Source organism: Paroedura picta, chromosome 5 (genome assembly GCF_049243985.1).
Source record: "Paroedura picta isolate Pp20150507F chromosome 5, Ppicta_v3.0, whole genome shotgun sequence".
Lineage (NCBI taxonomy): Eukaryota > Metazoa > Chordata > Lepidosauria > Squamata > Gekkonidae > Paroedura > Paroedura picta.
Genome location: NC_135373.1, coordinates 31,795,050 through 31,812,262, shown reverse-complemented (window position 1 = coordinate 31,812,262; position 17,213 = coordinate 31,795,050). Strand labels below are relative to the sequence as shown.

At 45.4% G+C, this 17,213-nt stretch overlaps 1 protein-coding gene across 2 annotated transcripts; it reads left to right on the top strand.

The window, feature by feature from the left end:
• Positions 1–708: 708 nt before the first annotated feature.
• THEMIS2 (thymocyte selection associated family member 2) lies at positions 709–15,746 on the top strand. 2 transcript variants are annotated; one of them, XM_077337118.1, is made up of 6 exons: positions 709–854; positions 7,641–7,781; positions 8,928–9,155; positions 9,602–10,635; positions 13,569–13,740; positions 14,654–15,746. In XM_077337118.1, the coding sequence occupies exons 1-6, from the start codon at positions 761–763 to the stop codon at positions 14,704–14,706; spliced, it is 1,722 nt and encodes a 573-aa protein (XP_077193233.1). In that variant the 5' UTR covers positions 709–760; the 3' UTR covers positions 14,707–15,746. The 2 variants fall into 2 exon arrangements, with proteins under 2 accessions (XP_077193233.1, XP_077193232.1); XM_077337117.1 differs by having other exon boundaries at positions 13,569–15,746.
• The last annotated feature ends 1,467 nt before the right edge of the window (positions 15,747–17,213 follow it).

The window sequence follows — 17,213 nt, the reverse complement described above, 5'->3', positions numbered from 1 at the left end:
TCGAGACACTGTAGCTCCACCCCAGGATTTACAAGGGACCTTGGATACCTAACTCACTGTTAGTGCTAATAGCTCACAGGTTCTACTCTTTACAGTTATTAATTTTTAAAAAATCATCTTGCATTAGATGCAATGTCTCATCTTCTCAGCAGTTGTTGCTTGAAAGAGTCTCCTGCCTAGTCAGGGAGAACAGATTTCTCGTTTGATTGTATCTTGATTTTGTAAGGCCTCCCCCTCCCATGGGTTTATAAGACCACCAGGGCGAACAGATGTACATTTCCATGCACCTGAAGAAGTGAGCTCTGACTCAGAAAACCTCATGCCAAAATCAATTTAAAAAAATAGATACAGGGAAGCAGCGTCCAGCTTTCCTCAGAAGGGTGGATGTCTGGTGGTGACGATTCAACCGTATTGGATCCTGACTCATTCCAACCACAGGGAGACTGGACCAATCTCACATTCAGTCCTTCCTATGTAATCGGCATGTTGGCCACTGGCAGGGGGAAGCCACTTGACGAAGCCCGCAACTGTAAAGAAAAGGGCTACATTCGTGACTATTTGCATGCACGCTCCTCTCGGTTCTCATAAGACACCACAAATCGAAACCCAACCAGAGGAGAAGTAAGCAACCTCTGACCAAGCTCTTGAAACGTGGAAGTGAAACCCCCAGCTGAACTTCCACACCACCAGCATAACTGCCCAACAGTACAGCTGCCGACAGTACACTCCATATCTGCTTTTGTCTGTGGGAGCCAGAACGATGGAGTCCACCTCCTTACAGCAGTACGTTTGCAGCCTGGATTTCCGTTCCCTGCCCCGAGTGGTAAAGATCTGCTCCGGAGTCTACTTCCAAGGTAACCTCACCAAGGCTAAATTTCAGACGAATTCAAATGGGAGGGTGGAAGCGAGCGCCAAAGACCTGGTGAATGCAAAGGATTGCCCTGTGCCGGTCTTTTCGCACATTGAGTTTAAACTTTTACAAAGCACCGTTGGCATTGTGTGTGATAAGATGTGACAATATTGCCAGGACGGTGGGAGGGGGTAGCGTTTGTCTTTTGGGGCAAAAAATAAACAGGAATCTGGTGGTACCTTAAAAACAACAATGGTTAAACCCACTATGAGTGTATGTACTGGCTTCTTTCAGCCCAAGCTAGAAGAAAAAGAGTTGGTTCTTATATACCGCTTTTCTCTACCCGAAGGAGTCTCAAAGCGGCTTACAGTCACCTTCCCCTTCCTCTCCCCACAACAGACACCCTGTGGGGTGGGTGAGGCTGAGAGAGCCCTGATATTATTGAAGAAGAAGAGTTGGTGCTTATATGCCTCTTTTCTCTACCTGAAGGAGTCTCAAAGCAGCTTACAGTCGCCTTCCCTTTCCGATATTTCCTCCATTCTGGGAAGTTAAACAGGGTCAGCCCTGGTCAGCATTTGGATGTGAGTCCATCAAAAAATTCCAGGGTCATGGTGCAGAGGCAGGCAATGGCAAACTGACTCTGTCAATGCCTTGCCTTGGAAACCCTGTGGGGTTGCCACCAGTTGGCTGTGACTTCTTGTCATTTTGTACGCACACAAATAAGCTTTGGTAGTCAAGGCTCTGCTTCCAGTATCTGGAGGAGCAGGATCCAGCCTGTGGTAGCTTTTGCCACTTTCAGATGCCATTTGTGTGTGTAAGTCACAGCCGACTCATGGTGACCCCTCAAGGGGTTTTGAAGGCAAGAGAGGAACATCTGTGGTTGGCCATTCCCTGCCTCTATGTAGCAACTCTGGTGGTCTCTCATCATGACAAGACAGATATTGTGTGCCATCCAGGTAGGATGCCATCTAGACTCCTAGTCTTCGTTTTGTTTTGTGATATATTTTTTAAAATTATGATATAGTGTACATGGAGGTCAACAGTATAAATCAACTCTTGACCACACCACAAAGGCTCTTTTGCCCAGTGTCTATTGGAGTTTCCAGAGCTTATGTCAAATGAATTGGCACCTTCTTCGCAGACCTAAGTGCAAACTGGTGGTGTTTCATACAGGGATGTCACCTCCTGGGGAACTCCCGTATTACAGCACATCTACAGTCTGCAGAGATCAGTTCCTCCGGGGAAAATAGCTGCTTTGGAGGGTGGAGTCTATGGCATTGTAGTCCACTGAGGTCCTGGTCCTCCAGCCCTAAATCTCCAGGTATTTCCCAACCTGGATCGGGCAACTCTATCTCCCATCCCCTGCCCATAGCTAGTTTCATGACATTTGATGTAAGGTCCGTTTGAGTCATGGAGGCCAGAAGGGAGGAGCCAGACTGGCTAGACAGCTGGTGCAATATAGTAACTTTCCCACTAGGGCTTCTGAAGGAAAAAACAGGGTCAGCTCACAAATCTCTCGGGGTCAATCAGAGCCCCGTTCAGCTCTCTCATCTTCATTCTCCATTCTCCTGTGTTAAAATAAATGGGCTCCTTGGGGGAAGGCTGGGATAAAATACGGCCAGAAAGTTAGACTTCAAGTCCAGAAGCAACTTATAGAGATCAGCAAGGTATCTAGGGCATGAGCTTTTGACAAAGCTCCCCTAATCAGTTATGAGTAGAAATGGAGATTCCAGAGTCTGAAAAGTTGTGAGACATTTGTTCAAAGGGCTGTGGTGACAGAACAGCAGTTAGCACCATTCCTTGATGACAGGCATCTTACAATTAAACCAGAACAGAAGGGAGAGTTGATGTGGAACTGAAGTGGAGATTATAGTGCCTTAGAGCGGGGGAAGTCAACCTGTGGTCCTTCAGGTGTTCGTGGACTACAATTGCCATGAGCCCCTGCCAGCATTTGCTGGCAGGGGCTCATGGGAAATGTAGTCCATGAACATCTGGAGGACCGCAAGTTGACTACCCCTGCCCTAGTCCTCAATTGTGCCATGACTTGGTATTTAAAAAACATGAATTCCCACTCGCAAATTCCCAAATTAAAAAAAAAATGACCTCTGTTTGTGTGTGTGTGTGTGCGTGTGTGTAAATCCCTTTCCGTTTCAGTTCGAACCTTGAAGTCAATTTGGGGAGGGGAGAATCTGTAGCCTCTGAGGCTAATTTGGGGGACATGGTAGAAGACTTTGATTTAGACATTTATATACTGCTTTTCTCCCAAACGGTGACCCAAAACGGTCCATATCATTTTCCATCTTTTCCTCTCAAGAACGGATTGATAGGGTAGGTTCAGCATGTGACTGGCTTGAGAACATCCAGTGAGCTTCTATGGCAAATCAAAAGTTCAAACCTGGATATGTCAGATCTTAGTCTGATGTGCTGTCCCAGTGAGGCTGGGAGCTGGATAACCTGTGGGATACAAAGATGGCCAGCAGGTCTTGTGTGGTGGTTGAGGAGGATAATAGCTAGTTTCTCCAGTCTCTGATGTCTCTGTCTCTGATGTCCACCAAACCCTGGCACAAAGCTAACAGCAACTTCAAAGGATATTTAGATCTGGAAAATAGTACAGGGAGGAAAGGAAACCACTCACATCTTCAGTGAAACTTAATCATGGTTTTCTTGAATCATTTACAGTTTGGACATCCAGTTTTTAGCTTTGGGATGTTCTTGGATTCACAGCTGCATCTCAAAGTGCAGTATGAAGCTATAGTCAGATGTGTACTTCAGAAGCCACACCTAGATAATGACAACTTGCCATTCATGCCTTTATTATTTTTAGGCTAGACTGCTGCAATGTGCTGGACACTGGGCTGCCCTTGATGATTGTTTGTGAGCTTTATTGATGTAGTGTGATTTATCCTTGCTGGCTTCCATAGCGAGCCCATTACACTAATGCTCCATTAGCAGTACTGGTGGTCGGGTTTTGAGTGTGGTTAAATATGACAATGTTAAGTAAGCCTTAACATGCGTGCTTGGTTTTGAATCATAGTTATCTGTCCCCAAGAACTTGAGAAATTCTCTGAACTTATCCAATATGGCAGATATTGTTATCCGCCTATTGAAGGAGGGAACTATGAGCCATTCTGGAGGCAAGACAAAACACAGGAGACGCAATGAGGGGATATAAAAACAGGAAATTGCTATGTTGGACTGCAAAACTCTGTGTAAAAGCCCAAGGGCAAGGAGAAAGTTTATGGCATTTAAATTCCAGTGAAATGTGTACATTAGTCCCATCTCTTTGGATGTGAGCTTTATCCTGCAAAAGCTGATACAACAATACATCTGTCCACCTTCGTGATGCAGCAAGATAGCTTGTTTCTGAGGAAATATGCATGCAGAGGAAAGCTCATACCTTGACTTAAAACCATTTTGGCCTTACAGGTGAACTGGACTCTGAATTTTTTTCTTTGACCCAATGGAGGAGGAGGAGGAGTTGGTTTTTATACGCCGCTTTTCTCTACCCGAAGGAGTCTCAAAGCGGCTTCCATTCACCTTCCCTTTCCTTGCCCCACAACAGACACCCTGTGAGGGAGGTGAGGCTGAGAGAGCCCTGAGATTACTGAAGAAGTTGGTTTTTATAGTCCAATTTTCTCTACAATAAGGAGTCTCAAAGTGATTTACAATCTCCTTCCCTCTCCTCTCCCCACAACACATACTCTGTGAGGGAGGTGAGGCTGAGAGAGCCCTGATATTACTGAAGAGGAAGAATATAATTGGTTCTTATATGCCGCTTTTCTCTACCCGAAGGAATCTCAAAGCAGCTTACAGTCACCTTCCCTTTCCTCTCCCCACAACAGAGACCCCCTGTGAGTGGGGTGAGGCTGAGAGAGCCCTGATATTCCTGCTCGGTCAGAACAGCTTTATCAAAGTCGTGGCGAGCCCAAGGTCACCCAGCTTGGTTGTATGTGGGGGAGTGCGGAATCAAGCCCATCTTGCCAGATTAGAGGTCCGCACTTCTAACCACTACACCAAGCTGGCTCTCATACAGAAGAGATTTACCATTTCTCCCCCCTCCCAAGTAGTGCAACATGAAGAAGGAAGGAAGGAAGGAAGGCGACCATCCTCAAAATAGATGCCAACATCAACGCAAGGGGTGAGGGGAACGGTTGAGCTAATGCAAATCAAAGAGCCTGAAACAGCACATCTGATTTGCACGTCTCACACTTCAAATGCAAAAGCCCTGCCAGAAATAGACACTGGGAACGAGAGGCAGGCAGGAGAAGGCAAAAACAGAAACGGAGAACAGGGGTGGGGAAAGATCCAAAAGGGAAAGTGGAGCCATCTAATAACTGGAGCACGGCCCCAGAGGTTTGAGATCCGTCCTGGATTTGCTGAAAACAGCACAGAACGTTGGCCTTTCCTTTTCTCGTTTGGGCCCAAATAAGGCGTTTTGTGACACTTTAAAGAACACCAGATTTATAGGAGTGGAACCTTAAAGACTAGCAAAATGTGTGGCAGGGGATGAGCGTTCGTGACTCAGGAAAGCTTGAACCCTGCCACTAATTTTTGTTTCTCTTGGTGCTACTGGGCTGTTGCTCTTTTCTACTGCTACAAAGGAGCACAAGCTCTTGAAGGTTTACTTCACCGTTTATTAATACACACATCCAAGCATGTTGCGTTGGAAAAATATTCATGGCGTTCTTCCAGATATTACTCTGCCACCATTGTATGCTCCCACAATCTCTCTCTCGGATTTCCAAAAGGGTTTTATCAAACTGTCTCATCAAAAGCATTACGTAAAGTCAGCAATGTTAGGAATTAATAATTATTATTATTAGGAATTATTAGGGGGGAAATTTAAATGAAATTTAAACGAAATGTAATTATACATTTTTACAAATCACATTCATCATCTCAGATAAGCCTTCCCCATGTGTGGTTTTTTTTTTTAAATCAATTTTGGCAAATTCATCAGAAGAAAAAATTCCACATGATCCATGTCTTGGTTAATTCCAGATTAGATTACTGCAGCTGCCCTTGAAGACTGTCTAGGAACTCCAATTAGCACCAAAAATAGCTGTTTGTTATAGGGTGGGGAAAGCATAACACTAGCATTATTTACATGTTTCTTTCCAGGCAGACTTTGGCAATAGCTATAAACAGCTTGGGATAAGAATAGCTGCAGGGCAATCTGGCTCTATACAAACACTCCAACTCTGAGATTTCACCAAAGGAATGCTAGTCAGTATTCTCTCGGGAGCAGGGCCCTTTTAGTGGTTACCCCCAACTTTATTGAACTTATATCTTTCTGCTGCTCTTGCCTTTCTTCAGATATACGAGAGCTTTTTATACCACCACGTATTTGGTACAGGGAATGTCGCTACAGTCCTATGCTCTCACTGAAATCTAAGTGCTTATACTGAAGTAACTCTGCATACAATTCCCCTGTTACTCTCTTAAACTTTTAAGTATTTAACGTTACGGCTACTTGATGAGATCTTTTTATTTTGTGGAGGCCGGCTTGTCCGCATATCAATTTTTAACGAAGCTTTTAAAGCAGTTTGCAAATAGTATGAAATTTATGAAGAGTACGAAAGTCCCCTTTAACCACTGACGTTTCTGGAGAGTTAAAACTGCATCTAGTACACTGTGCTCTTTCAAAAGACTTTGAAAATTAAGAATGTTAAGAGTGGGGGCTATATTTATGCTCCTTCTGCAAGTCCGTGCTGGTTGTTCCCTCCACTTTTTAAAGCAGTCAGCTACCTTATGGATCCTTAGTGGACTGAAAAGTGGGGTCTAAACAGTTTAAATAAAACTCTCTAGTCTTCATTAGCAATCCCATGACTCCTTTGTTCCCTGCCTTTCTGGCTGGCTTCCCACTTTTGCACTATTTGAAGAAAATAGTATTAGGACGATATTGGCTAGATATGGGGGGGAGGGGATTTACAATCAGATGTAGTCCAGCAGTGGAATCAACTGCCTAAAGAGGTAGTGAGCTTCCCCTCACTGGTGGTCTTCAAGCAGCGGCTGGACAGCTACTTCTCATGGACCTTCCAGCGTTCCTCAGGGCCTACAAAACGGAGCTCTTCCGCCAGATCTACGGTTGAGGCCAGGGCAGTGGGGGAAGATCGATGGGGCCTCCTGGTGTTCAGCTGCAACTCAATTACTTAGTCTCTCCTCCCTCTAGAGGTAGGGGTAGGAGGTGTGTGGGGGAGTCCGCCATGTTGTTGGGTTGTTGGTCTACTGTATCTGTGTATTTTGTCCATTTTAATAGTGTTTGAATGGGGTTTTTAAAAAGACATCTGTAATTCCCAAGTAGGCTCGTGGCAGGTAATACATATAATAATCATAATCATAATCATAATCATAATCATAATCATAATCATAATCATAATCATAATCATAATCATAATCATAATCATAATCATAATCATAATAATAATAATAATAATAATAATAATAATAATAATAATAATAATAATAATAATAATAATAATAATAATAATAATAATAATAGGATGCTTGAGGCTGATCTTGCATTGCGCAGGGGGTTGGACTAGATGGCCAGTATGGCCCCTTTCAACTCTAGAATTCTGTGATTCTATTCTGTGATTCTATTTGAAAACCTTTAGTTATACACTTAATTTTTTGTTTGTTTTACTGGCATTTGTCAGTCAGTTAAGTCATCCAGGTAGACTTAACTGCAGCAAAATCCCAGTCACAGCTTGCTTCCTCTGGCCTCCTCAACCTAACCATTAACTATTTCTTCCTCCCAATCACTGACTGAGATTTCGTCTTTCTACAGGATCTGTTTACGAGATCTCAGGTAGCGAATGCTGCTTATCAACAGGAGACCTGATCAAAATTGTTGATATCCAGCTCCAGAAAGTCAACTGTGAAAGCACGGAGAAAGACTACCTGGTGGAACTGCCACTGAATTTTAAAGGTGCCTTCAAAATCTCTCACATTGCAGCAGCAACAACTTGTCTTTTCATGATGTGACCAAAGTACAATGGGTCAATTTAGTTATTTCAACTTCTAGGGAGAGTCCAGGCTTGATCTGATCTAGAACCCATTGCCTTGTCTTTTTGGCAGTCTATAGTATGCATAAAATGTTCCTCCAACAACTTGAGAGAAGGAACTTTCTATCTGCTTTCCTCACTGTCCAACTTTCACAGCTGTGCATAGTAATATGGAATATCTATAGCATGAATTGTCTTTTATCTTGTACAGAATAGCTTGAATTCAATACCTGGCTCCTCCTGCTTGGCACTAGGAAGTCCAGGCAAAGACATTAGAAGAAGAGTTGGTTCTTATATGCTGCTTTTCTCTACCTGAAGGAGTCTCAAAGCAGCTTACAATCACCTTCCCTTTCCTCTCCCCACAACTGACACCCTGTGAGGGAGGTGAGGCTGAGAGAGCCCTGATATTACTGAAGAAGAAGAAGAAGAATTGGTTCTTATATGCCACTTTTCTCTACCTGAAGGAGCCTCAGAGTGGCTTACATTCACCTTCCAGTTTGGTGTAGTGGTTGGGAATGTGGACTTCTAATCTGGCATGCCAGGTTCGATTCTGCGCTCCCCCACATGCAACCAGCTGGGTGACCTTGGGCTCGCCACGGCACTGATAAAACTGTTCAGACTGGGCAGTGATATCAGCGCTCTCTCAGCCTCACCCACCCCACAGGGTGTCTGTTGTGGGGAGAGGAATGGGAAGGCGACTGTAAGCCGCTTTGAGCCTCCTTCGGGTAGGGAAAAGCAGCATATAAGAACCAACTCTTCTTCTTCTTCCTGTTCCTCTCCCCACAACAGACACCCTGTGAGGTAAGGGAGGCTGAGAGAGCGCTGAGATTACTGCTTAGTCAGAACAGCTTGATCAGTGCAAGTTTTCCTGCAGGAATAGGGAAATACTGGCACAGATACTCCAGTCAAAACCAAACTAGAAATCTTTTAACCATCTAATACTGGAGCAACAAACAGGTTCTAAGTTTTAGGTTGCAGGAACTGGAACGTGCAGAATAGTTTTGGAGGACGGCAGTACTAGCCATGGCTAAGGAGTCGGAACTAATCCTGTACTCTCCCAACTCCCTCAGGTCTCTTTCAGCTCAGTCCGGAACAGTCACCCAGAACATCGATGAAGCATTTCCTTTCGCGCACCCTCTCTTTCAAAGACAAACCCTCGGCCTGTGACAAGCGGCAGTACACGCTCCAGGAGGTCTTGCAGTCACCTGCCATGCAAGGGAAGACGCTGAAGTGCCTGGAAATTGGTAGCAGTAAATTCCAGCTGTGCCCTGTGTATCAAGTGGAAGCAATCATGCATTGTAAGTATATACTAACTTGTTTTTTTCTTCTGAGTCCAGGGGTACCGTTGAGACCCACAAAGTTTTATTCTGGGGGCATTTCTGCACCCGTTAAATGTAGTGAAATGCTCACCTTACGTAGTCGCTATATTCCAGCCGCTCAGGATGACGTCGCCAGCATCCAGCATCTGGGCAGTAACCGGCCGGCTACATCCTCCATTTTGAAGCGCTAGTTGGGGAATCGCAGAAAGTGGATTCCCCAACCTATTTAGCACTAGCTAAGGGAGAACACCCAGCAGAGGGAAGGTATGGAGGCTCAAATGCATTAAAGGCGCCTGCCTCGTCCCGCCCTTGCACCCGCCTCCCTCTCCCTTTTTCCCGGGGACGGGAATGTCTTTTTAAAAATGGCTAACATCCTGGGCATCCACTTCAGAGCTCTCATAGCAATTGCTCGGCTTGTCTTCCAGTGAGAAACAATGTGGTCAAAATCGAATCGACGCTGGACGTCGAGGTGGTCGATGTCACCGAGGAATCTCAGCACGTCCACTTCATCAAGCCACTGATGCTGAGTGAAGTCCTACTCATGGATAACGTGCTCCCGGTGCGAGCAGAGATCCTCGGGGCCCCGGAGGGAATGCCCGTCTTCCAGAGCAAGTGGATCTCCCGCCTCCAACCGGGCTGTAAGATTCAGATCCACCACAAAGTGTTGTCGTGGAAAATCCTGGCCTCTTCCCGCAAAGGCAAGAGACGCGCTTGCCGCTTCCTCCTCTCCAGCCGCTACGAGGGCTGCTTCCGCCGCTGCCCACGGGAGTTCCACTCAACCTCAGAACTGACCAGTGGTTTAGGCTTGGCTAGGAAACTGCACGTGGTGGTCACCAAGGACTACGACAGTGGCGAAACAGAGCCTCCGCTGTTTGGGATCGGGGATCGGCTGGAAGTGCTCAGCCTTGCGAGAGCGGCCGATCCTTCCGCCGCAGACGTGCTCGAATGCATCCGGGACAATGGCGACGGGGATACCGAACGCATCGAGGTGCCCCTCTTCTTGGATGCGGGCTTTGTCGAAGACATTCGTGACAGCAGGAAGTACACTCTCCCGGAGGTGCTGGAGCACTTCCATCTGCCCTGTGAGGTCAAGGTCGTGGCCAACAAGGATACTTCTGGTCCTCTCAGCTGTGTCTCCGTGCTGACTCTGGAGAACCAGATCACAGAGCCTTTTCTTGCCGTCAGTCTGGAGGACGAGCCGTCTGTCACCTTTGAGATTCCTCCCCGGTGGATGGATATGTCCCTGTTCTTCACTGGAGGCCCAGAGAAGCCCATGTTTCCCTCCAGCAGTCCCAAGGTGGAAGAGCTGACGGAGGCCTTTTATTATCACATGTTAAAGATGATGCCCACCAGCACACCTGCTCCTCCAAGGCCCCCTAAGCGGAGCGATTCAGAGAAGAACAAGTGTTCCCAAAGGTCTTCCAAAGAAGGGAGGAGGAAAGCCTCAGAACCCCCTAAGGTATAAGACAACTGGGCGAAAAGGAGGAAATAGGATAGCTGGGTATGTTAATGAAAAGTGTAAAAAAAGATCTCCCAAATTCTGTCCTTAGATCGGAAACAGATGCTGGTTAAAGGTTATCAGAAGTAGTTTTGTATTAATAAAATTAATCTGCAAAGTTTGGGAAAATGTCACAAAGTCTGGAATTTGGGCAAAGAATCAAAGGTCATGGAGTTGATATAGTCAAGTCAGTCAGTAACCTTTTATTGGCATAAAATATGTTTAAGACACAATAAAAATAGGGTTTAAAATTTCAACAAAATAATAAAATAGGCCATGGGGTTACATAACCAAACAGATATTAAAATGATTAAATAAACTATAAAATATAAAATACAAGGTAGGCAGCATATTATAAAACATCTTAGTTAAAACTCTGGCAACTGAAATGGTTACCTCTGGGTCTTTGTCAGAGAGCAGAGTTGATATACCATCACATCCTAGCGGGGAAAGGTAGAATGCAGTGCAAAGGAAAAGAAATAAGCAGTGTATGGTAATCAATTCTATGTGGGTGCAGTGATCTGGGATGGGAAATTTTACACTTCTAAACAATGGAGATGCTCTACCATTGAACCATGGCCCCTCCCCTACAGCTTGCCCATTTTACGCCCAATTTCAGCCAAATTTCATTTCTGCATAGGGTCACATAAGTCATTTTCAATGTCTTTGGTCTTTTCCCCCTCACCCTTAAATTTAAATAATATAATGTAAGGAAAGAGCCTCTTGTGGCGCAGAGTGGTAAGGCAGCAGTCATGCAGTCTGAAAGCTCTGCCCATGAGGCTGGGAGTTCAATCCCAGCAGCCGGCTCAAGGTTGACTCAGCCTTCCATCCTTCCGAGGTCGGTAAAATGAGTGCCCAGCTTGCTGGGGGGTAAAACGGTAATGACTGGGGAAGGCACTGGCAAACCACCCTGTATTGAGTCTGCCATGAAAACGCTAGAGAGCGTCACCCCAAGGGTCAGACATGACCCGGTGCTTGCACAGGGGATACCTTTACCTTTATGTAAGGAAAGCGCAGGCTATACTCAAGCTATACTGACTTTGAATTTTTGCAGACATTCCAATTTTAAAAAGCTTTGAATATAACACTTCGACCTCCCTTGATTACTTGTTTTTCTCCTAATTGAATATTTCAATTTCAGTTCTGGGACATAAGAGTAACTTGAGATGTTTTTTTTTTAAGTTTACTAAATACAAGTCAAAATAAATATAGCAAAAATAGAGTCCAATAGCACCTTTAAGACCAACAAAGATTTATTCAAGGTGTGAGCTTTCGAGTGCATGCACTCTTCCTCAGACTAAAAGGGTGCTTGTACTCGAAAGCTCACGTCTTGAATAAATCTTTGTTAATCTTAAAGGGGCTACTGGACTCAATTTTTGTTGTGCTTCTTCAGACCAACACGGCTACCCACTTGAATCTATCAAAATAAATATGTTAGAGCAGTTCACAGGAAATTCTTCCAGTTAATGGGTTAGAATCAGCAAGTTTTCTTTCCCTTAAACTCACTGCTTACCCATTTCCCCTCCTTGCTATACACCCTGCCCCATGAGGTTTTTCTTAGCAGGTCCCATTATAACCAGTACAGCCTCTTGAGGATGGGCCATGGCTCAGTGACAGAACATCTGTTTGACATGCCAAACGTCCCAGGTTCAATCCCCAGCATCTCCAGTGAAAAAGAACTAGGGCCAGGGGTAGTCAAACTGCGGCCCTCCAGATGTCCATGGACTACAATTCCCATGAGCTCCTGCCAGCAAATGCTGGCAGAGGCTCATGGGAATTGTAGTCCATGGACATCTGGAGGGCCGCAGTTTGACTGCCCCTGAACTAGGCAGTAGGTGGTGGGAGCTGGTGCCAGTCTGAATAGACAGTCCTGACCTTGATAGACTGTAGATCTGATTCAGAATAAATCAAGCTTCGTGTGATGGACTTTTGACTGTGGAAGAGCCCCTGAAATAAATGTTCAGGCTTCAAGGACCCCCAGAATTGATGTCAGCTGACCATGCCACACCCCCTGGAAGCGACATGTCAGCGGAAGCGATATCACCACCCATTCCCTTCATCATCCTTTTGCTCCCTTCCTCACCCTTTACTACTACTACGGTGGCTCTGCCTCACGTAGGCCGGAAAGAAGGGCAGGAACTGAGAAGACGGCCCAGGCCCCCCATGCCACGCCACAATCGACTTCTCCCCTTTGATTTTTACACCACAGCCAGCCCACCGAGCCCTCCAGCTGGAGATGGCCAGTTCCTAAGCTTGTGGCCAAGTCCATTAAGGCAGACCTCCTCCAGAGCTCTTGGTTGGGTGGGAATCCCTGGTCTAAAGGGACCTCCTCCTCACTTTTTCACCCGAATGAACCAGCTAAGTTGCAACCACAGATTTTTCCAGAGAATTCCCTGCATCGTGTGAGGGAGAGGAAAATGAATCACCTCCATCCTTTGCAGTCAATATAGGGATGGAGGGGGAGGGGAAGAACTGCAGTGGAGAGAGTAGTTTGAGAGCCAGTTTGGTGCAGTGGTTAGGAGTGCGGACTTCTAATCTGGCATGCCAGGTTCGATTCTGTGGTCCCCCACATGCAGCCAGCTGGGTGACCTTGGGCTCGCCACAGCACTGACAAAGCTGTTCTGACCGAGCAGGAATATCAGGGCTTTCTCAGCCTCACCCACCCCAGAGGGTGTCTGTTGTGGGGAGAGGAAAGGGAAGGCGAATGTAAGCCACTTCGGGTAGAGAAAAGTGGCATAAAAGAACCAACTCCTTCTTCTAAAACTGAACAGCAGAATTCCTCTCTCCCTACACCAGCACCTATCCCAGTAATAAAGACCTTAGCTACAATTATTGCTACCAAATATGAACTGCATGCAGAACAAATTTTAATGCCGCTGTTTTTCTTTTATCAGCTGCCTTCTGCAGATGCAAAGGACACATTCAAAGAGGCTGCAAAACTTCTGTATCCAAGGACTCTGCAAGCAAGAGCAGATTCGCACACTTTGGTTAATCCAAACCAGTATAATATACAGTATGGACCTCCAAGACCCCAGAAGACCACCAAACATTTCCAACAATCCCCAAGTATGCTTTGCTCTTCACCTACGGGAAACGTATTGTGGTGTCTGACACATACCAAGGCGCCCTCGCTGACTTAAGCGCTTTCCCAAAATTATCTTGGGAAAAAGATTGGATAACAATGCTAGCTCACTGCACTCCTCTGAGGCAAAAATGAAATCACCAGAGCAAGCAAGCGAAATAACAGCTATAATTTAGTCTTAACAAATAGGCAAAAATAAGAAGGCTTGGTTTTCTCACCCCTTTTTTCTCTGCCTTGAGGAGCTTCAAAGCAGTTTACAACTGCCTTGCCCTCCCCACAACAGGCCTCTTGTGAGGTAGGCAAGGCTGAGAGAGCTCTGAGAGAACTGTGACTGGCCCAAGGTCACCCCGTAAGCTTCCTGTGAAGGAGGAAGCAGTGGGAATCAACCCCAGTTCTCCAGATTAGAGGCCATTCCCCTTAACTACTACACCGTGCTGTGATAAATACTACTGGATGTTTAATTGGTTGTGCAGATTTTTTTTTTTAATGTTGCTTTGGCAGCAGATGCCACTGCAGTACAAGGGCAACTGCCTCTTGTGGTAACCATTTGTGGAAGCCATTTTGGGGTTATGCCCACCACATTGTGTCAACATTTCAAAAGTGCCTGCAGGTTGGGGACCCCTGGTATAATGGCTTGTGGGTGGACCATGACAACCTGAATTCCAGTCCCTAGTCAGCCACAATGTTCTGTGGATGGCCTTGGACAGTAGATTGCTGTCCTAGCCGACCCTCCCACTGGCCCACTAAAATTGAGACCCACCTTCTCCTGTGATGCTGGGAGCTCCTTGTGGCCAGACAGCGATGGAGGAAAGAAACCGAACATGCCTGTCTCGAGATTCAGAGGACCCAGGTCGATTATACAGTGTACTAACTAGCTGGTTTCTTTTTAATTTTCAGACGCAAGTTGTGATGACAACTCTGATCATGATTACGAGGACATTCTCAAATGATTCCAAGGAAATGTTTGCAAATTAAGATGCCGAGGATCCAGTCTTCCAAGTCACCGAGCCTGGTAGAAAAAGTAGCCCCCACCCTATAATTTCCAGTCAGCAAGAGCTGTGTTGATTTTGGAACCTGTACTGGGAGTAAGCTGGACAAGGACATAAGTAGCCCTCCACAGGTAGCGTGACAGAAGCCAGAAGATCTCCTTACCCAAACACCCCGGAAAACTAAGCAAAGGCTTCTTTATACCTTTGCAAGACATCTTGGGTCCTGAGGAGGCATGATCTCAGCACCGCTGGACTTTAGCATGAGCTCTTTGGACTAATCAATTAACCTTGCCAAAAACCCAGGTTAGAAGGGTAAACATAGCCAGCTAGGGGCAACTACAGGTGTTCAGGAGGTCTAACTAAAACAACAAAGAGGATTTCCATCTACCCCTAGGAAAGTTACTGCCTATACTCAGGGACAGCTATACAAAACACCACTCCTAGGTTTGACCGATATACACACCCATCTTTTAGTACGTGTATCATAAACTGAGATATCAGACAAGACTGCTTATGAAACATAGAAGCACAATAGCTTGTATATCCTTCAATTCCATAAATTACGTTTTATGCTTAGAGGAATTATGCTTAGAGTCCCCAATGAACCTACCCCAACCACTCCAGTCATCTACTGAAGACTTGGTTCGGGTGTCCCTACTTTCTGGGGTTAGGTGGGTGAGAACCCAAGACCTTTTCAGTGGTGGCACCAAAACTCCATGCCCAAGGATACTTACCTGTCCGCCTCCATCACGGTCTCTGCTCCCAGCTGAAGTCTTCTGTTTGTTTCATCTAGAATGTTCTCAACGATTCCACCATCCTGCCCTTTAATTTAATTGTTATTTTCACATGTGTGTGTTTTTTTTTTGCTTTGACTTGGTTTTATTGTTTTTGTTTTTACAATGTACCGTTTATAGTTGTCAGTCGTCTCGGCGGCCCGAGTCGAATATAAAATTTTGTAAATGCACAAATAAAGCGCCATCGCATGGCAGTTGTAAATTGTATGGAATGCAGAAATTTCTGTAAAACCCTGTCCTGTTAACACTTGGTGTTATATTGGGAGTTTGTTTCCTTTGCTTGGTTTCCCCTTGGAGATTAAAATATTTGACCTGATCTAAGTAGGTAAGAGCCTCTTGTGGCGCAGAGTGGTAAGGCAGCAGATATGCAGTCTGAAGCTCTGCCCATGAGGCTGGGAGTTCAATCCCAGCAGCCAGCTCAAGGTTGACTCAGGCATGAAAACGCTAGAGGGTGTCACCCCAAGGGTCAGACATGGGGATACCTTTACCTTTAATTAGGTAAGCTCATGCCACACTTATCATAGAATCATAGAGATAAAGCATCCAAGAAAAGTGTGTATCCAACCTTTGCTTGAAGACTGCCAGTGAGGGGGAGCTCACCACCTCCTTAGGCAGCCTATTCTTAGAATGCCTGCCTTTTAGATCTTGCCTGTAGTATACTGTATACACACACAGATGGCCACATTGCATGATCTTCCTTCTGTATCCATCTTTTAAGACTGCTGATAAAATAAAAACAAGGCTTTGCTTTTTACTCAGCAGTGAATTATCCAATGGCATAAAAAGATTTTTTTTCCTCTCTATTGCACCAATACTCTACCTTTCTTCCACAGTGAATCAAGGTTGCTCACACAAGACTCCTATTATTATTAGTTATTATTATTATTAGATTTATTTCCTGCCTCTTCCTACAGGCTCGAGGTGGGTCACAGAAATCTCAACCCCATTAAAACCCCCATTAAGACTTTAAAAATACCAACATGACGGCAGAAAAAACCCTCCCCTCCCCTTACTAATAGCGGAGAGAATGGAGGAGAGCGATGTACACTTAGGTAGAGTTTCTCACACACGACTCCGAGGTAGAGTTTCCCATCCAGCCACTGATCACACCAAGTTCTGCTTAGCTTCGACAAGGTTGCCATACCGCATGCCCTGCAACAAGATCCCAAGACCTATTCTTTATTATCTACAAAGCTGGGGGATTTTTAAAAACCTGCTGGTTAAAATCAACCAAACTGAGCAGACATCTGAACTAAATTCTATATGAAGATTGGCTCTTTTGTACAAAAAGGAACTCATACATCACAAATATTTCTACTGAAATGAAATCTCTAAAGCAGGCTTTCTCAACTTTTTTACCATTAAGAAAGCCCTGAAATATTCCTCAGGCTTCCAGAAACCCTGGAAGTGGTGCAATCCTGCAGAATATGGTTGGAAAGCAGAGCTGTGGACACACCAACTCGGGATCCTTCCCCTTCCCCTTCCCCTTGGTGTCGTATCTTGCATTCCTGGGGAAGGTAGTCGAGCAGACCAGTTGCTAGCATACTGGAAGAAGCTTTAGTCTTTGACCCATTCCAGTTGAGCTTCTGCACAGGCCACAGGATGAAGACAGCACTGGTCACCCTGACAGATGATCTCCAGAGACACCTGGACCAAGGTGGGTCAGCACTGCTA